Raw genomic sequence first — 25,076 nt, forward strand, 5'->3', positions numbered from 1 at the left:
CGGAGATTATTAGTTGAGCATTGCTTTAAGATTTTTGAATTAATTTGTTAATCCTAATTGAAATGCACAGAGTTGGGAAGATGATGAATTTTCCAAATAAAATTTTATTAAAGATACTCAAAGAATCAGAAAAAACAATTTTATGGATAAGTTATGTTGTATTATTATTAAATATATAACTTTAAAATATTTTAATGCATTGGTGATCTTAAAAGGAGGGAATTGGCAGGGGGAAAAGGGGAAATAAAAGCTGCACAGTTAGACCCCTGCACAGTGCTTCCCTCCCTCCTTACCCGGCAGCTCGTGTTCCGGTACCATGTTGGACACACATTAATATTGCACAGGCAGCCATGGGCTGACACGCTGCACTCACATATCCCCCTCTGCCAGAATCAATATCAAGTCTGTTCCCTTTCTGTTGTTGCATTTGGAAACCCAGACTCACTTTTTAAAATTTAGTTTAAAGTGCAATACATTTCAAAATACACCTCTGTGGAGGAACAGGTCGGAAAAAAAATTAAAAGGGCGGAAAATCCCAAAGTCAGAATTCCACAAAATATGTCAGAAATTTCTCATCCCTGCATTCACTTACTCAGCAGCCCCTCTCCCACAGGCCCTCTCATGGCCAGGCCATCATGACTGAAGGTTGGCAATAAATATTGCTGAAACTCCACAGACTTTTGACCCTAGCACATGTTGTGTGTGATTGTTTCTGCAATTCTTTTTGCCAATACCTCCTTATGGTTATTGTTGTTTGCTGTTGTAATTCAACAAGCTGGGAACAAAGTGGTGGCATTTAGAAAACCGGCACCAATTCACTACAACCCCCAACTGCTGTTCCCTCCTTACCCCTCCCCCTCAAAACCTGCAGGGACCCACTCCACTACTTTCCGACCCTCCACTGCCTGCCAAACCCTGCAACTCCACCAAGCAGCCAGCAGCAGAGCACGTCCTCCCAGTGGGATGTGTACGACAGCCAGGTCGGGGCTGGTGTGAGGCTGAGCGGCAGAACACCCAGGCCTGCTCCTCGTCTCGTTATTGGCAGAGATCTTCCAGAATTTGTGAGACTCCTCTCAGTTTTAGCTATGTTGGAGGCAGAGAAGGTCGAGGGGAGGCGGAGGTCAGAAAAAAATTAAAAGGGCAGAATTCCACTATCCAAAAGTTAGAATTCTGCCAAGCGGCAGAGATTTCTCACCCCTGTCTGGGTTTCAAGAGGTCTTCAATAAAGTGCCCCATAATAGACTAATGAATAAGGTCAGAGAATGTGGAGTCAAGGGACTCATGGCAGAATGGATTACTAGCTGGCTTCAAGATAGAAAGCAGAGAGTGGGAGTAAAATACAGTTATTCAGAGTTATAGAGGGTGAGAAGTGGTGTTCCACAAGGATTCGTGCTGGATCCACTGATGTTCCCAATTTCCATTCATGATTTGGACTTTGGAATCAAGAACATTTTCTAAATTTGTTGATGACACCAAATTTGGAAAAAAAAAGGGGGGGGGGGGGTGGCGGTGGCAGGGAGTGGAAATAATTAATACTGAGGAGAACTGCAACAAATTACAGGGGGACATTAATAAACTTGCAGATTGGGCAAATAATTGGCAAATTAAGTTCAACACACATAACAGAGGTAGTACATTTTGGTAGGAAGAAGGGAGGTCACTTATTACTTGGAAGGTACAAGTCTAGGTGAGGTAGAGGAACAAAGGGATCTTGGGAGTGTAGATACATCAATTCCTAAAAAGTTGCACCACAAGTTAGCAAGGTCATAAAAGAAAGCAAACCAAGCACTAGGCTTTATTTCCAGAGGGATAGAATTGAAAAATAGGGAAGTCATTCTAAACTTGCATTGAACTTTGGTTAGACTGCACTTAAGAGAACTGCATGCAGCTCTGGTTGCCATAATAGAAAAGGATGTAGTGGACCTGGAGAGAGTGCGGAGAGCATTTACAAGGATGATACCAGAAATGCATGGATATTCATAGAAGCTAGGAGCAGGAGTAGGCCATTCAGCCCTTCAAGCCTGCTCCACCATTCATTATGATCATGGCTGATCATCCAACTCAATAGCCTGCTCCCGCTTTCTCCCCATACCTTTTGATCCCTTTCGCTCCAAGAGCTATATCTAACTCCTTCTTGAAAGCATACAATGTTTTGGTCTCAATTACTTTCTGTGGTAACGAATTCGACAGGCTCACCACTCTCTGGGTGAAGAAATTTCTCCTCATCTCAGTCTTAAATGGTCTATCCCGTATCCTCAGACTGTGACCCCTGGTTCTGGACTCCCCCACCATCGGGAACATCCTTCCTGCATCTACCCTGTCTAGTACTGCTAGAATTTTATAGGTTTCTATGAGATCCCCCCTCATTCTTCTGAACTCCAGCGATTATAATCCTAATCAACTCAATCTCTCCTCGTATGTCAGTCCCACCATCCCAGGAATCAGTCAGGTAAACCTTCGCTGTACTCCCTCTATAGCAAGTACATCCTTCCTCAGATAGGGAGACCAAAACTGCACACAATATTCCAGGTGTGGTCTCACCAAGGCCCTGTACAATTGCAGCAAGACATCCCTGCTCCTGTACTTGAATCCGCTGGCTATGAAGGCCAACATACGATTTGCCTTCTTTACCGCCTGCTGCACCTTCATGCTTACCTTCAGCAACTGGTGTACAAGGACACCCAGGTCTCCTTGCACATTCCCCTCTCTCAATTTATAGCCATTCAGATAATAATCTGCCTTCCTGTTTTTGCTACCAAAATGGATAACCTCACATTTATCCACATTATACTGCATCTGCCATGCATTTGCCCACTCACTCAGCTTGTCCAAATCACACTGAAGCATCTCTGCATCCTCCTCACAGCTCACCCTCCCACCCAGCTTTGTGTCGTCTGCAAATTTGGAGATATTACATTTAATTCCCTCATCTAAATCATTAATATGTATTGTGAATATCTGGGGTCCCAGCACCGATCCCTGCGGTACCCCACTAAGTCACTGCCTGCCATTCGGAAAAAGACCCATTTATTCCTACTCTTCGTTTCCTGTCTGCCAACCAGTTTTCTATCCATCTCAATACACTACCCCCAATCCCATGTGCTTTAATTTTACATGCCAATCTCTTATGTGGGACTTTGTCAAAAGCCTTCTGAAAGTCCAAATAAACGACATCCACTGGCTCCCCCTCTTCAACTCTAATTATTACATCCTTGAAAAATTCCAGTAGATTTGTCATATCAGGAAAGGATTGACAGACGTGGTGTCTCTATCTCCCAAGAAAAATAAATAAAGCTGAGAGGTGGCCCAATAAAATTGAAAGGTTTTGATAGAGTGAATACAGCGAAACTGTCTCCTCCTGTGGGGAAAAGTATAACTTGAGGCCATCAATATAAGATAATTACCAAGAAATCCAATAGGAACTTAAGAAGAAATTGCTTTATTCAAAGAGTGGTGAGAACATGGAACTCCTTACCACAGGGCGTTGTTGAAATTAATAATATAGATGCATGTAAGGAGAAGCTAGATAAGCATTTAAGCAGGGAAGGGAATAGATGGTTACAATGATAGATTTAGCTGAGTGAAGATGGGAGGAAGCTGGAATGAAGCATAAATACCAGCATCAGCTGAATGGCCTGTTTCTGTGCTATATACTCAACATAATGCATTGATATTTCTTAATGAGAGATTAAAACCTTGTTTCAAACAATTTAGGAGTTATTTTGGAAATGTATTACATGATCAAAGAACGCAATTTGATGTTCTGCTTGAATCATTATATTATTGAGAAGCAATGGGATACAATACACCAATGGTTGAAGTGGGAAGCAACCCTACTGTCTTACCAGTAACAAAGATTTAGTGTAATGGTTCATTAAAATATCTTCCAAAAGAATTATAACAGTTTTTGGAGAGCAATTAACACAGGCTTTTCCATTCCAGCACTGGCAGTATTTTGCTTTTGTGTCCGTTCCAAGTAGGATCAGCACTTATTTTCAAGTAGCTCATAACTCAGTTCCACGGCATGAAACAAAATGGCTTACCTGTTCTGTTTTACACAGACCTCCACGTGTATTTGCATGGATTCGAAAGATGGCAAAGCTTGTTTTAATTCTCCAGCTGCTGCATCCATTTATAGCTACTGAAACAGAATTTAAAACAAATTGAACAATCTATGCCACTGTTGTGCCATTATGACAGAAGCAACTCCTATCTTCATTTTCAGTGGGATTCAGTCTATCAATGATAGACTATGCATTCAGAAACAAACATTAGGTTACAACCCAACTATACACGTGTAAATAAATGTAGCACCATTTGAGAAGGTTGTACATTTAAATCAAATAAAAAGAATTATGGATGTTCCCTTCACAAATTTCAGTCAGTCAACAAATCCAAACAATGACTGTATCAGGAGGAAGATGAATAACTGGGGGTGACGTACTTCACAGCCAATGAAGTACACTTGAAATGTCATCACTGTTATAAAGGCACAGACCTACACCTTGGAGAGGACACTCCAGCTTTGTGATTTACATCAGCACAACACAGGAAGAAACAGTTACCAGTTATAAAGCTTTTATTATTTTGTACCATTGACCCAGAAAGGACCCAGAAGCTCCTCAAAATCCTCAATTAGGCTCTTTAGGACGACGCCCAAAGCCAGGGTGCAGTGTCAAAGAGGGATCAACTGCGCAACACTATCTAAAGCTCCGCAGTCACTGTGGACAGTAAAAGAGATCAGAGGAATACTGACTGCTTTGAGGCTTATTAGGCTGATATGGAGCTAGTTACTGCAACAAAAAGGAGAGCCCTCATGAACTACAAGCTAGTCCCCAGCACACAAAACCTAAATGTTCAGAACTGCCAGAATCAAGTCTCAGATAGCTCAGCACTGCACCGATCAATACTGGTTGAAACTTTGCAACAGCATACAAGCTGCTGCTGAATCCAGGGATGCTAGTGGGATGTAAGAAGGAATCAAGAAAGCAACAGGCCTAGCAACAACCGAATCATTCCCCTTGAAGACAAAGACAGGGTTGATCATCAATGAACCTGGCAAGCAGATGGAAAGATGAGTGGAGCACTCTTTCGAACACTACGCAAGGAAGAACATTGTCACTGAAGAAAACTCTCAGTGCCATTCGACTTTCCTGTCATGAAGGAGCTGGACAATGAGCCCGCCATAGTAGAGCTTAACAAGGCCATTGACCATCTTGACAGTGGTCAAAAGATATTATTCCACCTGAAATCATCAAAAATATAAAACCAGCACTGCTGCAGCATCTCATGAACTTATGTGTCTCTGCTGGAAGGAAAGATTTGTGCCTCTAGACATGTGTGATGCAAAAATGGTTACCTTGTAGAAAAACAAAGGGGATCGCAATGACAGTAGCAATTACTGAAGTATCTCCTTGTTAATTACTGTGGGGAAGATTTTTGCTCACATTACACTGACCGGATTGCATTACACATCTACTGAGTGTCAATGTAGCTTCAGAGCTGGGAGCGTGACCATCGATACGACTGTCACACTTCGGTAGTTACAGGGGAAATGCTGCGAACAGTGCAGACCACTCTATATTGCCATCATAGACCTCACTGAGGCCTTTAACCTTGTCAGCTGAGACAGACTCCTCAAGCTGCTGCAGAAAATAGGCTGCCCACCTGGACTCCTGGCGCTATTTCTTCTTTCCACAAGAACTTGCAGTTTCTTCAGTTACAATGGAGCATCATTGGAGGCTTTCCAGATCCAGTAAAACAGGGCTGCATCCTGTCACCAACTCTTTGGTATATTTTTCTCCATGCTGCTATTGTACACTCTTGTCTACCTGTATGCCAGAGCTGACTGCAAACTGTTCAACAAGGCAAGACTATGCACTTTGATTTGTCCTAGTCTGCGAGTTGCTGTTTGCTGATGATCCCATGTTAGCATCCCATAATGAAGTTCACTTACAACAGCTTTTAGATCGGTTTTACCTGGTGTGCAAGGAGTTTGGACTGACAATCAGCATCTGGAAGACCAAAGTTATGGGCCAGGACATAGAGACGCCACCTTCCATCAAAATTGGCAATCTTACTCTAGAGGTGATCGACAGCGTCACATACTTTGGATCAACAATTACCAGCATTCTGTCGCTTGACGTTGAAATTAACACTAGGATTGCCAAGGCTGAAGCTGTTATGTTAAAGTTAAGAAGTCGAGCGTGGACCAACAGCAAACTAACCAAAAATACAAAGCTCAATGTGTACCAGGCTTGTGTTCTCAACACCCTCCTTTACAGTAGCGAGACACAGACAACTTATGCAAGCCAATGAGTAGCTGAACAGCTTCCACCTCCGCTACCTCAGATGAACATTGGGCACCTCCTGGCAATGCAGTGTGCTGAGTATGGGTGCACACCAGTGTGCAGGGATCCCCAGCACGTTTGCCCTCTTGAGTCGGTGGCAACTCCGCTGGCTGGGTCACATGAGCCGAATGGATGACAGCCTCATCCCCAAGGACACATTGGAGCTTGTTCAGTACAGAAGTAACATACACTTCGGGCGCAGCCCAACATCTTCCGAGATGTTCTGTTTAGTTCTGCTGAAGGGTCATGAGGACTCGAAACGTCAACTCTTTTCTTCTCCGCCGATGCTGCCAAACCTGCTGAGTTTTTCCAGGTAATTCTGTTTTTGTTTTGGATCTTCCAAGATGGACGGATCCCGAACTAACTTCACTGTTATAATGCAGAAAACACACCAGGATTCCATAAACAGTAACGTAATGAGAATATCTCAGTGATGTTGGTTAAGGGATAAATATTGACCAAGATTCCCGGGAGAATTTCCTGACCACCCCGCTTTCCCCCCCCCCCCCCAAGAATACATTGGTAGACTGACCCTCAGTTTAAACTCTCATCCAAATAAAACGGCACCCCCGGCAATGCAACACTCCCTGAGCATTACCCTGGGGCCTGAACACAATCTCAAGACTCTAGGGTGAGGTGAGGGAGGGAGGGCAACTACTAAATCACGGCTGACACTCGAAGAAAGAAGTAGTTTCCTCACGCCCATTCTCTTTCTCTCTCTTTCTCTCTCTCTAGGGAACCAGACGCGCGATCCCCCGGGGCCGCTTCTCACTCACGATTCCTTCAGCTCCCTCACTCTCAGCGGCTGCAATTCAAATCCTCCGCCCGCCACACCACAGATTCAGGCCGCGCACAGCGTCACACAAGTGGAAGCGGTGGTGGGGGGGGGCGGAGCGGTGGGGGGGGGGGTTGGGGCGGGCGGAGCAGTGGGTGGGGAGGGGGGTTGGAACCAATGCCCGGCAGGCCTTCCCTATTGGCGGGAATTATCCCAATCCCATAATATCATTGGTTAGCTGCGACGTCAATTATTACAAAGGGCTGCCTGTTTCCCGGCGGGTCCCTTCTGATTGGCTGAATCTTTCTGTCACTCACTAACTCGCAGCCGGATTGGCTGCTGCCTGGCCGGCCGCCGAGCGGAGGGGGACCTCCCAACAGAAAGGGGGCGGGGGGGGAAGCTTGCAAATTTGGAACGCCCGACAGATTGAATGATCTGGAATCGTTAAATAATATTTCATTAAAAAAAAAGAAAATCGGTGCCCACAGGAAGTTTTCCCTGGAGGAAACAGACCCCAAACATCTCTTGCTGTCAGTCAGGGCACCGTTGGGCGCGCGCGGGGGAGGGAGGCTCTGCGCAGAATTGGCTGCGCGAGGGCGAGGGGCGCGCGGCGATTGCGCTTGCGCGCTGACGAAGGCCCGGAGATGGGGAAGAAGCACAAGAAACACAAGTGCGAGTGGCACTCGTATGATGGTGAGTAAGCCAGCCAGCCAGCTGAGTGGGCTCTCTTTCAGTGTGATGGCATGGAGGCAAGGGAAGAAAACATTACTCAGGGAGAGACGGGCGGTAAACGTCCAACCAGAGAGCTCGACCCCGGCTGGTGAGGTTGGGGGAGGGGCCCCTGTTTACACTCAAGTATAGAAAGTGTTGCAGCGTCTGCAATAGACTCATCTGCCTGCCTGTTGACTTTTTTCGTTTTCAACCTTTGCTTCCTCCTTTTCGTTTGAAATCCTCAAGCCTAGTAATTGGTGCTGTGGACAGTAGCAATTGTTGGTCATAGCACGGAACTGACTTTTGCCATTTTCTGCATTATCCGAGCCTCCTAATCTAATCATCATATCCTTCTCTTCCCCCCTCACGTATATATCTGGCTTCCCCTTAAAAACATCTATTTGAGAACACAATTGCTCCATGTTTCAGCCTCATCACTGAGTAAGTTTCTCCTGAATTCTTCATTGGGTTTAGTAGTGACAATCTAGATCGGAGTCCCTTTATATTTTTGTTTTGCCCCCCCCGTTCTTGTTTGGCTTAAAATACTTACCAAATGCAATATAATCATTAAAACTGCGGTGAGGTACATTCAAATTAACTTCTAAAGTGTTTCCTAAGTGCAGCTGTAGAGCAACTTGACATTAAAAATTATTTGGGGAGAAAAAGAATACATTAAGTTTACAATAAGAAAATTGGGATTGGAAGGATTGATAGGCCACCAACTCTGTTCCATTTTAGTGAAGTGAAATTGTTTTAAGCAGCAGCTTTGATTATAGTTGGAAACATTTTAGTCTTGATTGATCTGCAATGAAAATCTGCCAAAACACTCCACATGTTTTTCAAGTTGTGCCATAGATTCTGTTTCAATAAACTGGATCTTGTGTTTGGATAAGCACAGAATGCTGATGTAAGGTCACTGATTTGACAATTGATGAGAGGTTGAGGGGCAAAGTCACATTACTTGGGCTTTAGAGCAATTTGGCGCAATGCACTCTTGCCTCTGAGTCAGAAGATTTTGGGTTCAGTAGAATACTTAGATGGCCTTTCTCACAATGGAGCACTTGCTTTCAGATGAGACTTAAACAGAGACACAATCTACTTGTCAAGTGGGAAAGACTCCAATGGCATAAGTCAAGGAAAAGAAGGGTTGGCATCCTTGTGCCCTGGCCAATGATTATCAAACCATCAAGATCTCATTGCTGTTTGTGGGAGCTTGCTGTGTGTGGACTGGCTGCTATAAAAGCCTGCAAAACAACAGTAATTAAAGTTCAAGTAATTAATTGATTATGACATGTTATGGTAAAAAATGCATCCTCTTTTGTCACGAAGAAGGGCAAACTAAAAAGGGAAGGAGGGGAAAAATACAAAATAACTTGTATAAAGCTAAAATTAGATTTTTGAGGAACAACTAATCCTTGATTATTAATGACAACCCGTTTTTACTGTCTCTCAATTTAGAGCAAATTCTTGCATAAATATTGCAGAATTTTTTTTTCATGTATGTGTGAATTGTTTTCCTTTTCATCCCAGGCTTTATCGATAAACCCCCTGAAAAGCCACTTAAGCTGGTACTGAAGGTGGGAGGAAGTGAAGTTACTGAGCTCTCTGGTTCAGGCCACGATTCCAGCTATTATGATGACCGGTCTGATCATGAGCGAGAACGACATAAAGACAAGAAAAAGAAGAAGAAGAAGAAGTCGGAGAAAGATAAGCATATTTCAGATGAAGAACGTAGGAGGAGGAAGGCAAGTTGACAAACTTGGTTCAATCAAGGACAGTTTGTATTTATGTACTCCCTTTAATGTTTAAAATAACAGGCCCAACACTCCAGAAATACAATTAGGTAAGAGAACAGGCATCTAAGTAACGTGGAGGGAGATTGGGATGGATGACTGAGATGTAGCTTGAAAAGGTTTTAAAAGATGGTGAGAAAAAATGGTGGGATCGAAGCTTTTAGCAATAGAGTTCCACAGTGTTGAGTCAAGATGGCTGAAGGCTTTGCCAATGATTTTGAGACAAAGGTATCGGGGATACATGAGAGACAAGAGGACTGATGGGCATTAGAAGGTAACAGGCTGGAGAAGCCTGTTTGAAGGGTTATGGGGTGGTGGTAGCGAGGTAAGAGATGGTGATGTTGAATTTGTTGCAGTGAGAGAGGGAGTTGCTGTAGGTCTGGTGAGGTGACAGATGAACTGGAATTTTTGCAGATCAAGATGCAATTTGCTGAATTTTGCACAGGCCAGAGTCTGGAAATTGGAAAGCAAGGTGGGCATTGGCATAATCAAATCAAGAAGTGGCAAAATTGGATAAGAATTTCAGCTATGAAGGGGTTGGGGTATAGGAACAGAGGTCTGATATACTTGGATTTGCAAACTGAAGAGATTGTGCTTGAGAAAAATACATTTTTTTTTTAGCAAAGTCAGCGCGAGAACTAGAAGAGAAATAGGAATATTAGGAGCTGATTGGGGAAGGCAACAAAGGAACAGAAGTTCAGTCTTGTAGAAGCAATATAAGAACATCAGAAATAGGAACAGGAATAGACCACGTGCCATTGAGCCTGCCCCACCATTCAGTATGATTATGGCTGATCTTGGGCTTCAACTCCATTTTCCTGGCTGCTCCCCATATTCCTTAATTCCCTGAGACCAAAAATCTGTCTATCACAGCCTTAAATGTATTCAGCAATGGAGTATCCATAACCCTCTGGGGTAGAGAATTCCAACAATTCACAACCCTTTGAGTGAAGTAATTTCACTGCACCTCAGTCCTAAATGACTGGCTCCTTATCCTGAGACTGTGTCCGACCCCCACTGTTTTAGATTTCTTGACCAATGAAAACAATCTCTCAGTGCCCACACTATCAAGCCCCTTTGGGACTTTGTACGTTTCAATAAAATTGCTTCTCATTCTTCTAAACTCCGGAGAATGCAAGCCCAGTTTATTCAGCTTCTCATCATAGGACATCCCAGGTACCAATTTAGTGAACATTCATTGTATAACCTCAAATGCAAGTATATCCTTTCTTAAAAGTGGAGACCAAAACTGCGCACACTACTCCACTTGCAGTCTCACTGAAACCCTGTACAACTGTAGCAAGACTTCTTTATTCTTGTACTCCAATACCCTTGCAATAAAGGCCAATATGCCATTTGCCTACCTAATTGCTTGCTGAACCTGCATGCTAACTTTCTGCATTCCTTGTACAAGCACACCCAGGTCTCTCTGAACACTTACAAGTTTCTCACCTTTTAAAAAATAGTGTTTTTATTCTTATGACCAAAGTGAATAACTTCACATTTCCCTATATTATACTTCATCTTGTTTCCCAATCACCTAACCTGCCTATATCTCTTTGCAGCCTCTGTGTTCTTCCCACTGCTTACCTTTCCACCTAGCTGGGCATCAAACTTAGGTACATTACACTCTGTCTCTTTATTTAAGCCATTAACATAGATTGTAAATAACCGCGCCCCCTGCACTGATCCTTGCTGCATTCCACTATTCGCTACCTGCCAACTTGACAAAGCCCCGTTTATGCCCACTCCGTTTTGTCAAACATTTGCCAACTTCCAGTCGAGTGGGACTGTTAGTCGGATTTTTGAATTCCTTTGTTTCCCTTAAGTTTCTCCAATACCTTATCCCTGCTGATATTAATTTCCCTAATTTCCTCACTATTTAGTCCCTAGGTTATTGTCTATTTCTGATACGGAACTTGTGCCTGTGTTCCCAGTAGAAGACAAAATATTTGTTCAATACCTCTGCCATTTCCTCATTCCCCATTAAAAATTTTTCAGCCTCTGCTTCTAAGGGATCAACGTTTACTTTAGCTACTCTCTCTGTAGTTATAAAAGCTCTTACAATCCGTTTTTATATTCCCAACTAGTTTACTGTCATATTTTATTATTTCCCCTTTTTAATCAACTTCCTGGTGGCCCTTTGCTGGTTTTTAAAACACGCCCAATCCTCAGACATTGTAAGCCTCTTTTTTTAATCTAATACTATCCTTAAGATGAGTTTTTGTTCTTCAGTGGAATGTATTTTTGGTGAACATTTTGAATTGTTTCTTTAAATGTTTCCCATTGTTCATTTATCTTTTAATCTGTTTACCTAATTAACTGTAGCCAGTTCTCCCCTCATACCTATGTAATTGGCTGTGTTTAAGATTTTTGTTTGCAATTGGAATATGTCATTTTCAAACTTAGCGTGGAATTGAATGGTATGGTCACTATTTCCCAGTGGATCTTTTACTATGACATTACTAATTAACTCTGCTTTATTGCACAATACTAAATCTAAGATAGCTTTATTCTTAGTTGGTTCCACTACATGCTAGTCCAAGAAACTCTCAAAAACATTCTACAAACTCATCTTCTAGACGATCTCACCAATTTGATTGTCCCAGTCTGTATGAAGATTAAAGCCCCCCACAATTATTACATTCCTTTGTTACAGGCTCCAATGATTTCATGTTTAATGCTCTGCCCAAAGGCACAACTATTATTAGGAGGCCTATAAACTATTCCCACCTGTGTTTTCTGATTCTTACTGTTCCTAATTTCCACCCAAACTGATTCTATTTCATGGTCTTCAGAGGACATATCCTTTCTCACTAATGTCCTGAAGTCATCTCTTACTATAAGGGCTGCTCCACTTCCTTTGCTATTCTGTCTGTCTTTCCGAAATATTGTGTACCCTGGAATTTTAATTTCTCAACTCTGATCACCTTGTAACCATGTTTCTGTAATGGTGATGAGATCTAAATCACTTGCCTCTTAGTGCCACTAATTCCTCTATCTTATTGCAGATGCTTCCTGCATTCAGATAAAGAACCTTTAATTTCATTTTTTTACTTCTGTTCCCTGCAATGACCTTTTTGCAGATGTACATTTTTTGATAAACTCTGTCCCTTCTTGTCCCCTCTGCTTATCTTTACCCATATCACTATACTGTTCTGATGCCTCGACCTTTCTCTTTGGATTTTGTTTCACCCCAACCCTCCCCCCACCTGACCCCCTTTCCTCGTGTTTTTAAATGTACAACAATTATTACTCTACAGCTTTTACAGATCTATCTATCCTGTTTTACTAAAATAGTGAATAAGCTGCATGGCATTGGATCTAATGGTGGCTAAGCTTCATACGCTGGCGTCAGAATTTGGTAATTTGCCGGCCCCTTTGTGCATTTTATCATTTACATTTGGCATTTTTTGTATTGAGGTTTTAGTCTCGCAAACACAAACTTATACATTGTGTTTCACGCAAAATTAAATAGAGCTTATTCTTAAGTTGAACAAGCAAAATTTAAATGTCCAACTTCAAATGATTGATTAGTTAATTTAATTTAGTTCAATAATTGTCAGGAGTAGGCTGTCCTCAGGTTTTGTTACCCTTTGTGAAAGGGAGCTATTGAACAAGCAGAGAGCTATGGAGCTCTGGTAGTTTGCATAACAACCACAGAATTAATTTATTTTTGCAGTTATATCAGTAGATGTTGGTAATGTTACCGAAGGATGAAAGTGTGTGTGTGTCTGTCTGTCTCCCCATTCCCCACCATGGTAGATTTTAGGATGCTTGTGTTTTTCTTTGGGAGTAGTACTGACAGCCAACTGCTCTTAGAAATATGCAGAAGTTACAAGAAACAGGCTGTTTGGCCCAAACAGTCCGTGACTCATTTGGCTCTCTTTGCAAGCAGACATTCTAAATCTTATTTACTTGCCCTATACCCTTTTCCTTATTCAAATATTGAGTCTAATCTCTAATATAGATATTTCAGTATTAATATCTGCCTCTACCAATAGCTTTGAATGTAAATGCCACCGCCTTCCAACTCCAGGTAAAGAAATTTTTTCCTGTCCCCTGTTCTGAATCTCTGGATTTAATCTTCTATCTGTGGCTCCTCATCCTGGGCCCCTCAGCTAGTGGAAGCAGTTGGTTTCTATCTTCCTTGCCTTATCCTTTCATAATTTTAAACACATCTATCATATTCCCCTGTAATCTCTGTTCTAACGAAAAAATACTTCAGCTGCCGTCGCAGCTGTATTTCCTCATACCAGATAGCATCCTAGTGTGTCTGCATTATACCATCTCTAAAGTCTAATTCACCTGAGAGTACAGTGTGCAGTATTGGACGCCACTCTAATTGAGATCTTATGGGTTTTTTTAATGACCTCTTGTGATGAAAACTGGAATAGCATGTTGGAGAGGTGGTGAATCTTAAGTTGTGAAAGGGAGATGATGGACAATAAGATATTTGAGTCTGTGTATGTGCTAGAGTACTGGCAAATGTGTGGAGAATTACAGGCCAGTAAGAGTAACATATGTGGTGAGGAAAAGCTTCAGAACTTTTAATTCAGGATAAAACCACCAAGTGCCTCAATAGAGAGAAAATTTTAACATGAAGCAAATTTCAAAATGAACAATATTTGACAACAGTGAATATTTTGAAGAGGTAAACATATATGGTAGATAGGAACTTTATAAGTAAACAGAATAATTGGGCAAAACTCTTGAGTTTGCCCCCTCAAACTCTTACACCAAAACTGCTCCATCTTCCTGATGTGTCAGATTGTCTCCATCTCCTCAAATTCTGAAATATGGAACTTGAGCAATGTGAGTTGGTGACTTTTCCTGCGTCAACACCTGACACTCAATTCTAGTGTTCTACAGAATTGATGCATCACTGTCTCATGTGCTGCCATTTAATATCAGCTAGCCTACTTAGCAGTCCATTTCTTCTCTGTATCCCAATCGCTCTTGCCAACTTAGGCCTCACTGTTGTTCAGCTGCCAGCTCATTCTGTGATGTGCTCTCAGTTTGGATATTGAGGAGTAAGATGGTCTGAATGCTGGAAAGACCTGGGATCTGTAGCATTTGGATTGTGTGAGAACGTGGGGTTTGGAATATTACAAATCCATATCTGACCTGAATTAAAGGTGACTCTGGGATTAAGCAGGGGAGAGCTGTTTGGGAAATACTGGAAAGTGCACATGTACACACTGCGAGCAAAACTGGGTGCTGGTAGCGTAGATTTCAGGTAGTCCATGGAAATCCTCTTGAGAGCTGGGGTCTGGTGTTTGAGAACATTCATTGGGGGTGCGCTCTGGGATTAGATGATGAGAAGGAGTGGAAGCTGTTGGGGTTTATCTGTAATCCAGGTGGTGGGGTTTCAAGCATAGCAAGGTGCTGAGGTTTAGGAGCGTGCAGGGTGAGGGCTACGGTGTTAGTCTGCTGGATAAGGAGGAGTTTGGAAGGCCTGAAGGTCTGGGATCAGTAATGTTTGGGCTAGGGAGCAAAAAAACTTGGCTGCTTAGAGAAATGGAGGGGGCAAATATTTATTTAATTTCACTACTGGTTCCTAATGGGAAACTTTGAAATCATGATTAATTATTTTTGTATGAGTGGTAGATAGTGCTTAATAAATTTTCCTGTCTGACTGCTGGTTTTATTACTAGGTTCTCATATCTGTCCACGTTTGAGAGAATAAAATATACCAGAGAGCTCCAGATAAACAATGCCCTGAAATGTGCTGAATTCTGGCTTATCATGTTGTTCTTATGGCCCCTTACCAGCTATAGAATTTCTGAGTTTGAATTTCAGCCTTGGTCCTAGAGGGTGACCTAGTCTCCACTTGAGACCAGTGAAACTAGGAAGGAGACCTATTTTGGATTTTACCTATTGTAGCTTTTGATGGAATATTGAATTATCGATAATATCTGTAAAGAATTGTTAGAGATTTTTTAAAAGGAATAAATATTAAAATGGTTTCTAAAGTTGTGAGATACAGTACTTTATAATCTTTTACAAATGTCCACAATTAGAGACTGACATTGCAATGAATGGATAGATCTTCATGATCTTCACTTTAGTATCTTGTGTTCCACACTTGCTAATTGCATCTATCACTTAGGTATAGGGACAGGGATTAGCCCAGGCTGACGAAAATGGCATAAAAAGCAGTGTGAGCAAAGGACTTGAGCATGGAAACACGCGTTGGATTAGTGTGTGGAGCAATGCTAATTTTCCAGACACCATAGGATCTTGCGTGGCTGCGTAGTTTGCCCGCAGTCTTATTAAATACTAAACAATTCCTCAATCTCACTTAGTTGCAGGTTCAAGACAAGTTGGCAGTAGCTTTGAAGACCAGGTATGTATTGTGGTAGCTCCAAGAGGTATCTGGAACTGAAAGGTTGACCACTTCACAAGGGCGGGGACTTTCCATGCACACTTTTAGCTGGTCAAGACATTAAGACCAATGGTTGTGCATTTTAGTATATAAATATTTTCTGGTATTAAAGACTGGGCAAGTTTCTATAAAATCCTCCTGTTGACTGATTTCAATACAATGCAAGAGTCACTTCAGTTGTCTTGGGCAATTGAACCATTGCCATATTAGAAAAAAAAAGTGTTAAATATTTGATAATAAAACAACCCTGTACATGTTACAATTGACTGGTTGTTTAGCGTCTTGCACATTAATTTAATAGTGCCATGCTGAACAAGGCCCATTTTATTTAATATAAAAACAGAAAATGCTCGATGCCTTTTTGACCCCTACAAAGACTTTTTGCATAACTAGACTGAAAGCTGCGTACAATTCTACTTGCTGTGTTTTAGCAGTGATTAAAAACATGTGTATTTATTTGTGGAAAGTATTGACATACCATGTTCATACCAACTGGCTTAATGATCTGTCTACTGTAATTATTTTGTACTCAAAAAAAGGACAAAATTGAAAACATGGTGCACCATCCTCGCATATCCTTGTTACTTGCATGTTCTTCTAAAATAAACTTTTGTAGCATGTGCTATCTGAGATCATCTTTTAACTGAAAGGTAACCCTTTACACTATTGCATGTTTGTAACTGAGGATTAAGAGGCCTGGAATCAACTTCCTTTGCACTATTATTACCGTGGTGGCACAAAACTATTGTATTCTTCCATAGATTGTTAGAGCTCTCAGCATTCACTGGTCATCTGTATCAGTGACACCCCCTAATGGAATCAGATATAATGATGTATTCTACCAACTGACATTGGTTGTTTATGGCAGGAAGAGAAGAAGCGAAAACGTGAAAAGGAACACTTAGACAGTGAGGCTGATGCTGACGAGTTTGATCCAGGAAAAAGGATTGAAGTTGAACCCCCAACAGATCGGCCAGTCCGATCATGCAGAACAAAGGAACAAGGTAAGAGTATTTTGTCAGTTTTTTTTTTGGTTTCCTTGGGTAGACTGGTATTATAAAGTGCAGCCTTAAGTGGGAGAGTAAGTATTACACAGGAGCTTGTCTCTACAAATGATGTAATTGCAGAGAAAAATATGGTTAATAATTTAGAGCCCCAATTTTAGATTTCTAGCAACCACAGTATTTAGCTTTTGTTTTATCGGTAATCTTTTGGCTGTACATCAGATTACACCTGAAGCATTAACCCATCTTTCTTATCAGAGGGGCTGATAGATCTCCTGTATATTCCAGCACTTTCTGTTTTTATTTCAGATTTTGGAATACTAAAGCATTTCAATTTTTTGAACTGAATGATTCCACCATGAATTCATATTAAGCTCTTAAAATTGAGATAATTAAATATACAAAAATATTGTCCTTCTATAATGTTACAACGGTCATTTAATGGCTTAAAGTATTGTATAGTTAATTGAACTTCTGTTTTTGGTGTGTAAAATATGCTAAGTCTCTAAATGGTTTATCTTAAAATGATTATTGAATCTCTTTGGGCATCTCATATTTTAGTCAGGTTTGAAAGATCTTGTACTACTTTATCCTTTGAACCAAGCATGACAAAATTGCACACAATATTAATAACAAAAGTCTCAATATATTATCAAATTTGCTCGAAGGTTTGTTATAATTTGGAGCACAATTATCGTGTCCAATAAGATGTTAAATATACAAGAGAAAATACAAACTGTAATGGACTCAAATGGACGGTAGTGATTGTGGAGCATTTCTAGATGTCTTTATAATTTTTTAAGTTGTCACTTCGAAACAGCTGCAAGTATTAAGCTTTACGATTACAAGTTTGCCTCTTCCTTCACTGCCATTGTTGTGTTCCTCAGAGCTTAGTCCTGCGACTCACTTCACACAGTGGGGCAGGATGGTATATACAAAATTAGCACGGGAGCAGAAATGTAATGTTTTACTAAAGCTTTCATCTTGAGCTGTACTGCATTTGTAATACCTTCAATTGAGGCTCTTCATAACACCTTTAATATTGTTGTGGAATAGCAGACTACTGACATGGGCCAGGCAGTACCTAATTTGGTTAATACTGGTGCAAAAATATTATTGCTTTACTTCTCCATTCTTTTGCACAATGGATTTTCATTACTGTGGTTTTAGGTATAAAGCTTGCACCACTGCTGATAAACTGCTAAATGAATACCAAACCTGCTTTTCTTTTTTTCTAAAAAAAGCAGATTTCAATACCATTTCAACAAAATCCTTTGCATATAATTACATCACATTGTGATTTACTTGGTTTAATACAACAGAAAGATGCAAGGTTTTTAATCAGCGGTCTAGCCCATCTAGCTGGGTCAGGAGTGAGATTGTTGCAAATACTCCGAGCTAAGCAGAGGAAATAGCAAGCAGAGAATCTACCCCTGATCATTCTCCAGTGACCTTGGTACTGTTAATGGGTGTTTAATGGCTGCTCAGTGTGACACTGCTCTGATGACACGAGTGGTCAACTTCTTTGTCAACAGTTACTATCCAGGTTTGCATTTAAAGGCCAGACACTTGAATGAGGTACTGGAGAGTCTATAGGTCAATGCAGTGCAACCACCCAAAAATGATATCTGCCACAGGGAAGGAGGGCTAATAAACAAACACAAAGTTCCTGCTTGGATTGTAAAAGATGGCTGTTCATTAACAAAGAAGCACTTGTATTTAGATAGCACCTATCAGAACCTCAGGCTGTCCCAAAATTGTCAATGAAGTTGTTTTTAAGTGTAGCCACTGTTGTAATGTAGGAAAGCTTATTTGAAGTTTTACACTGTCTGTTCCTTCCCCTAGCATTCAAATAAACTGGACAAATCATTGTCTATATTCAGCTTTGTTTTACTCCCAGCCTGGCAATTAAGCAAAAAAAATCTTTAACTACATTTTGTTTACTTTTTTTATTTACTAGCAACAAACTACTTAGCTAGACATACACTTCTTTTGTGGGATTGCGGTATGTTTTAGTTGACTATCAGCTCTGATTCGGGAACCATCTCATTGACTTGGGGGATAACAAGTGTGGGGCTGCATTAGCATGATAGGTAACCTGGCACTGTAGAACATTTTGTCATTGAGCTGTCACTTTAAATCTTGTACATGCTAGGTTGCTTAATTGCGCAAATGTTTGAATAACTTTCCTGCAATCAGTTTTTAAATGCTTCATCAAGTAGACTAGAATTTTTTGACTATATTAGTAAATAATATTTGCATTCCTATAGCGCCATTCACATCAAAAGATGAAGTATGCCACACATTGCATTACTTTTTAAAGTACAGTGATTTATGTAAACAAATAGATTATTTGTGTACCAATACCTTTCAACACTAATAAAACCTTTGTTTGTGTTATAAGCGGAAAGTGAGAATACACCCTTGCAACAGCTGTTGGAGCATTTTTTGCGCCAGTTACAGAGGTAAGTTCTATGGTCATACTGTCACCATGCAATCTCAAAATATCATAACACAAAGCCAGCAACAATTAGACAGCTTCCACTCTTACAGCACCTTTAACTATGGCCCACAACTTCCGATCTCCGGGTTGTCGTACATCGGGGGAGGGGGTGATGTGGGAAGTACCTCAAAGATGCACAGTGGAGGGCCGCTACCCCTAAGTCCCAACGCAAAAATTTCACAGCAACTGCCCAGGAAGGTTAAACTTCCAGTGGGCAATTACCTGACACCGGGAACCATTCCATATTCGATTTAAATTATAGTCTTCGAATGGGATGGTTCCAACTGTCTTAGAGCAATAGTTACCCAGGAAAAAGTTAGAAGAATTAAAACCACTTCTAACTCCTAGCTAATTATAGTGCAGCTGATTATACTGCCCTGTCCCGACTGCGCTCACCCGCACAGCCAGACATGCCCCAACCGCCCCTACCTCGCACCGTCACCCTTGCCCCGATTGTCCTCGCACGTGCCCCTTGTCCCGCCTAACCCCGGCTCGTGCCCATGCCCCTGCATGTGTGAGCAGCATCCCCCCATCCCGCTCCCACACCCTCTTCCCCCCACGCATACCCTCACCCACCTCACGCAAGCCCTCACCCTGGCTTCTCAATGTGGCTACATGTTTAAACTTACCTGCTTAAAAATGAGGCCCTGGCTATCTTTCCCCCAACTCTCCTGCACTCGACAAAGGCCTCAAACTCGCTGCACTGCACCTTTCTCATCCGGTATAAGTTGGAAGGTTGGGCAGGAAAGGTGCATCTGCATTTCAGTGTAAGTAATTAGGAGTAGAGTGGCAATCCAGCTGCATTTGCCACTCCACGGAAGTTATGGCCCGATATTTGTCCTCCTGGCCTGGAGGATTAATTGATGATCTAAGTTGCACCCAATGCTGCTGTGTAGTCTGCCACAAGATGTGAGAATTTTCACATCTTCCTTCACCTGCTTTTCTTGGTAGGGCAGATTCTGGCCTTGCTTGCTACCTATCTACAGTGAGAGAAGGGTTTCCTCCATTCTGAAATTGAGAGCGTATTGTTTATGAAGGGCAGTGGGCACAAACTTCTGTCCCAGCGTATTACAGTGCAATTTGCTCAAACCTAAAGATGCCAAAGTGTCTTGTATTTTACAAAGTTTTATTGGACACCCAGACCTCCTGAGGTCTAGGATTTGCTGGTAGATGGAACTGGCATTTATACTGGGAAAGTAATGATAGGTCATTATATCCCATATACCTCAAGTGAGCTTTCGCCACCAGTGAGCCTAGACCATGAGTGAGAAGTTATTCCATCGCAGCTTGAAATAGAGAATCGCAATCAAACTTAATCCTGTCCTCATACCCAAACTCTTTATGCATATTTGTCATGCCAATTTTTATGATAGCAATCTGGTGAGAAGGGAGGCCTTCAATGATAAGACATTGTAAACAACCAGAAAGACTTTATCCAATCAATGCATTGTCAAACAAATCCTCCTATCATGTTTAAAATGTTGATGACATGTAGCAGCCTGAGGCAATCCTTCCCGGTAAGGAGGGAACCCTGATCAACTTCCTTTGTCTACCATAGCCCAGGCCACAGAGGTCCAACTTAACCAATGCCACCAGCCTAGCTGACATCTGCTAAGTTGTCAGAGACCAAAGTACTGTTGGTTGAATACAACACCACTACATAGAGTGAGAAGTGCATATCTGTTTTGAATTAAATTTTCACTTCTACACATTGCAATATTCAGAAGTGGTTAGAGACGAGCGTAGGAAAAAGGGAGTGACTGTTGGAAATTTGTGTTAGGTATTACCTAAATTGTTACCAAAAAAAATCTTTTTTTTTTAAAAGGAAAGATCCTCATGGATTTTTTGCATTCCCTGTTACGGATAGTATTGCACCTGGTTATTCTATGATAATAAAACATCCAATGGATTTCAGCACCATGAAGGATAAAATCCTAGCAAACGAATACAACTCCATTACAGAATTTAAGGTAAGGTTAACACAAGAGCTAGACATAAATAACCTGCATATATTCAAAAAGTAGAAATTACTATTTTTTTTATTTCAATCATACGTCTGTATTCCTAATTTCTTTTCGAAAAGCTGTTTGAAGGTTTTCATGGCGAGAGCAGTAACAAGACAATTTTACGGTTTCACCACATGAAGTTGGTTTGGAAAGAACAGTTGTTACCTTAAAGGACTTCACTAGAAGAATTGGTAGGACTTAACATTTCAGACAGCATACTGTGCCCATCACCTGGAGGAATGATTAGAACAGGTGAAAGAGTAGTGGAGGATGGGAATATGCTAATTGGTCAGGCTGTTGTGTTTATAATAGGTCAGTATATGTTAACATGCTTGCAGCTGATTGGTTTATTGTGCAGAATGGATGGTCATATGTTTCTTGAATAAGGATGTCACCGAAGAGATGGCTGCCATCTTGGTATTGGTAGATCTTCATGGCCTCTATACCTGTATGCCAATGAATGATGAATGCGATAAGTCTAGAGTTAGACCATTGGATGCGGTGGTTATTAATTTGAATGTATTGAACAATAACTGACTTGTCCCATTCACTGTGTTTGAAGCAGGTTTGATGCTCCTTGAGTCTGGTGTGTGGGTTGCAGTCTGTTTCCCCAATATAGACGAGTCAGGCAACTGCAGACTCACCTGCACTGGGGAAAAAGGCCGCAGCCTACTCACCAGACTCAAGGAACATCAAACCTGCTTCAAGCCCAGTGAAATGGGACAAGTCAGCTATTGTCCAACATACTCAGCTTAATAACCACCAAACCCACAGAGCTAAGCCTTCCCCAACCAACAGATCAGATCTAAGCTCTGCAGCCCTACCACACCCAGTCATGAATAGTGGTGGACAATTAAATAGCTCACTGGAGGAGAAGGCTCCACCAATATCTTCAATGATGGGAGAGCCCAGCACATCAGCGCAAAAGATAAGGTTGAAGCATTTGCAACAATCTTCAGCCAGAAGTGCCAAGTGGATGATCCATCTCAGCCTCCTCCGGAGGTCCCCAGCATCACAGATGCCAGTCTTCAGCCAATTCGATTCACTTCACGTGATATCAAGAAACAGTTGAAGGCACTGGATACTGGAAAGTCTATGGGCCCTGACAATATTCTGGCAATAGTACTGAAGACTTGTGCTTCAGAACTTGCCACACCCCTAGCCAAGCTGTTTCAGTACAGCTACAACACTGGCATTTACCCAGCAATGTGGAAAATTGCCCACGTATGTTCTGTACACAAAAAACGGACAAATCCGACCTGGGCAGTTACAGCCCCATCAGTCCAATCTCCATCATTAGTAAAGTGATGGAAGGGATCATCGACAGTGCCATCAAGTGGCACTTGCTTAGCAATAACCTGCAAAATGACGCTCAGTTTGGGTTCCACCAGAATTACTCAACTCCTGACATCATTACAACCTTGGTTCAAACATGGACAAAAGAGCTGAACTCCAGAGGCAAGGTGAGAATGACTGCCCTTGACATCAAGGTAGCATTTGACCGAGTATGGTATCATCAATGACCTACCTTCCATCATAAGGTCAGAAGTGGGGATGTTCGCAGATGATTTCACAACTTTCAGCACCATTTGTGACTCCTTAGATACTGAAGCAGTTCATGTCCAAATGCAGCAGGACCTGGACAATGTCTAGGCTCTGTCTGACAAGTGACTTTCACACTACACAAGTGCCAGGCAATGACCATCTCCAACAAGAGAGAATCTAACCTTTGCCCCATGACATTCAATGGCATTACCATCGCTGAATCCCCCACTAACAACAGCCTGGAGGTTACCATTGACCAAAAACTGAACTAGCCATATAAATACTGTGGCTACAAAAGCAGTTCAGGGGCTAGGAATCCTGCAGTGAATAGCTCACTCCTGACTCCCCGAAGCCTGCCCACCATCTACAAGGCACAAGCCAGGAGTGTGATGGAATACTCTCCACTTGCCTGGATGAGTGCAGCTCCAACAACACTCAAGAAACTTGACACTATCCAGGACAAAGCAGCCTGCTTGATTGGCATCCCATCTACAAATATTCACTCCTCCGCCACCAACACACAGTGGCACCATCTACAAGATGCACTGCGGCAACTCACAAAGGCTCCTTAAGCAGCACCTTCCAAACCCACAACCGCTATCACCTAGAAGGACAGGGCAGCAAATGTGTGGGAACATCACGACATTGCATGTTCCCCTCCAAGCCACACAGCATCCTGAATTGGAAATATATCACTGTTCCTTCACTGTTGCTGGGTCAAATGCCTCCCGAATGGCACTGTGGGTATACCGATACCACATGGACTGCAACAGTTCAAGAAGGCTGCTCACCATCACCTTCTCAAGGGCAATCAGGGATGGATGATAAATACTGGCCTAGCCAGCGATACTCACATCCCATGATTGAATTTTAAAAACTCCAGACTTATCCATAATGCAGTGGCTTACGAGACATCAGAATGTCCATGGAGATCTACCAACATCACATCATCCCCAAGACAGTGCCCTTCTCATCAGTGACATCTGGATGGCCTTAAGAAACACATGACCATGCATTCTGCACAGTTGACCAATCAGCAGCAAGAATGCTAATATACCAATCTATGCAAACCCAATAGCCTGACCAATCAGCAGTAAGATTCGACCCATAGCCCCATCCTCCACTATATTTACTATTTTCACCTGTTCTAGTTAATTCTTCAGATGACAGGTAGAGTATGTTGCTTGAAACGTTGAGGCCTACTACTTCTTCTAAGGAACTCTTTTAAGGTAACAACCCTTTTCAGAGCAAACTTTACATGATGTAATTGTACCATTATTTGTCTTGATATTTTTTCTAAGTTCTGTCATTAATGACCATTTGGTTTCAAAACGCTTTTTTAAATTATTTTCTTAATTGATGTGGGTTGAGCTTAAGAGATCTGAATGACTGACCTTTCTACTGTGTTAGATCCATTCCATTTGGTCTACTTCCCCCAGAATGAAGGGTAATTAAATCTACCAGATATTCTTGTGTAACATTAGGAAATTATTAACAATGTAACTGACTACATAACTTAATAATTGTAAGTTCATCTTAAAGGAAAACATAACTATCCATAAGTGAAAATTACTTGGCTATACAACATCCCACAATGTATGTTTTTTCTGTTTAGTGTAATCTATAATTACAATTGGAATATGTGCTGAAGATAGCATTTTACTAGTAATTGTTTCCTCATGTCCTTTGGCAGCCGGAACAACACCTTTTAAATAAGATGATCAAATAGCATTCATTAATGCAGTAACACTTGGTTGCAAGTGTGATGTTTGATGTTGCATAATTGGAGGTTGCAGAATTTGTGAATTACTGTAGGAATTAATGAGTTCCAGAGTGTCTCAGGTTTACTCTTGCATATGTGAAAGTGTGCAGTCGAGGCTAAAAGGGTTTAATTATGAGGGTTGGTTGCACAGACTATGCTTGTGTTCCAATTAAGGGGTGATCTAATTGAGCTGTTTAAGATGATTAAAGGAATAGATGGGGTTTACACAGAAAATGTAA

The 25,076-nt window shown here is 41.6% G+C and overlaps 2 protein-coding genes across 19 annotated transcripts in view; one reads left to right on the plus strand and one right to left on the minus strand.

Annotated features, from left to right (window-relative positions):
- trip13 (thyroid hormone receptor interactor 13) overlaps positions 1-7,649 on the minus strand; it is a 195,776-nt gene extending 188,127 nt beyond the window's left edge. For 12 of the 14 annotated variants that reach the window (XR_013576250.1, XR_013576249.1, XM_078539447.1 and 9 more), the window contains exons 1-2: positions 7,127-7,226; positions 4,044-4,138 (exon numbers count right to left, since the gene is read on the minus strand). Coding sequence is in view for 12 of the 14 variants with exons in the window: in XM_078539447.1 (XP_078395573.1) it covers positions 4,044-4,132 (89 nt within the window). In the remaining 2 variants the exon portion in view is untranslated. Of the gene's footprint in view, positions 1-4,043; positions 4,142-7,126; positions 7,227-7,611 lie in introns of those variants that run through there. The other 2 variants (XM_078539437.1, XM_078539436.1) reach the window with 2 other exon arrangements.
- The window catches only part of brd9 (bromodomain containing 9), a 66,667-nt gene continuing 49,072 nt past the window's right edge, over positions 7,482-25,076 (plus strand). For 4 of the 5 annotated variants that reach the window (XM_078539429.1, XM_078539434.1, XM_078539431.1 and 1 more), the window contains exons 1-5: positions 7,482-7,818; positions 9,367-9,585; positions 16,890-17,021; positions 19,426-19,486; positions 21,350-21,494. In XM_078539429.1, the coding sequence (XP_078395555.1) occupies positions 7,770-7,818; positions 9,367-9,585; positions 16,890-17,021; positions 19,426-19,486; positions 21,350-21,494 (606 nt within the window). In that variant the 5' untranslated portion in view covers positions 7,482-7,769. Of the gene's footprint in view, positions 7,819-9,366; positions 9,586-16,885; positions 17,022-19,425; positions 19,487-21,349; positions 21,495-25,076 lie in introns of all 5 variants that reach the window. The other variant, XM_078539430.1, reaches the window with a different exon arrangement.

Source organism: Cetorhinus maximus, chromosome 3, assembly GCF_964194155.1.
Source record: "Cetorhinus maximus chromosome 3, sCetMax3.hap1.1, whole genome shotgun sequence".
NCBI lineage: Eukaryota > Metazoa > Chordata > Chondrichthyes > Lamniformes > Cetorhinidae > Cetorhinus > Cetorhinus maximus.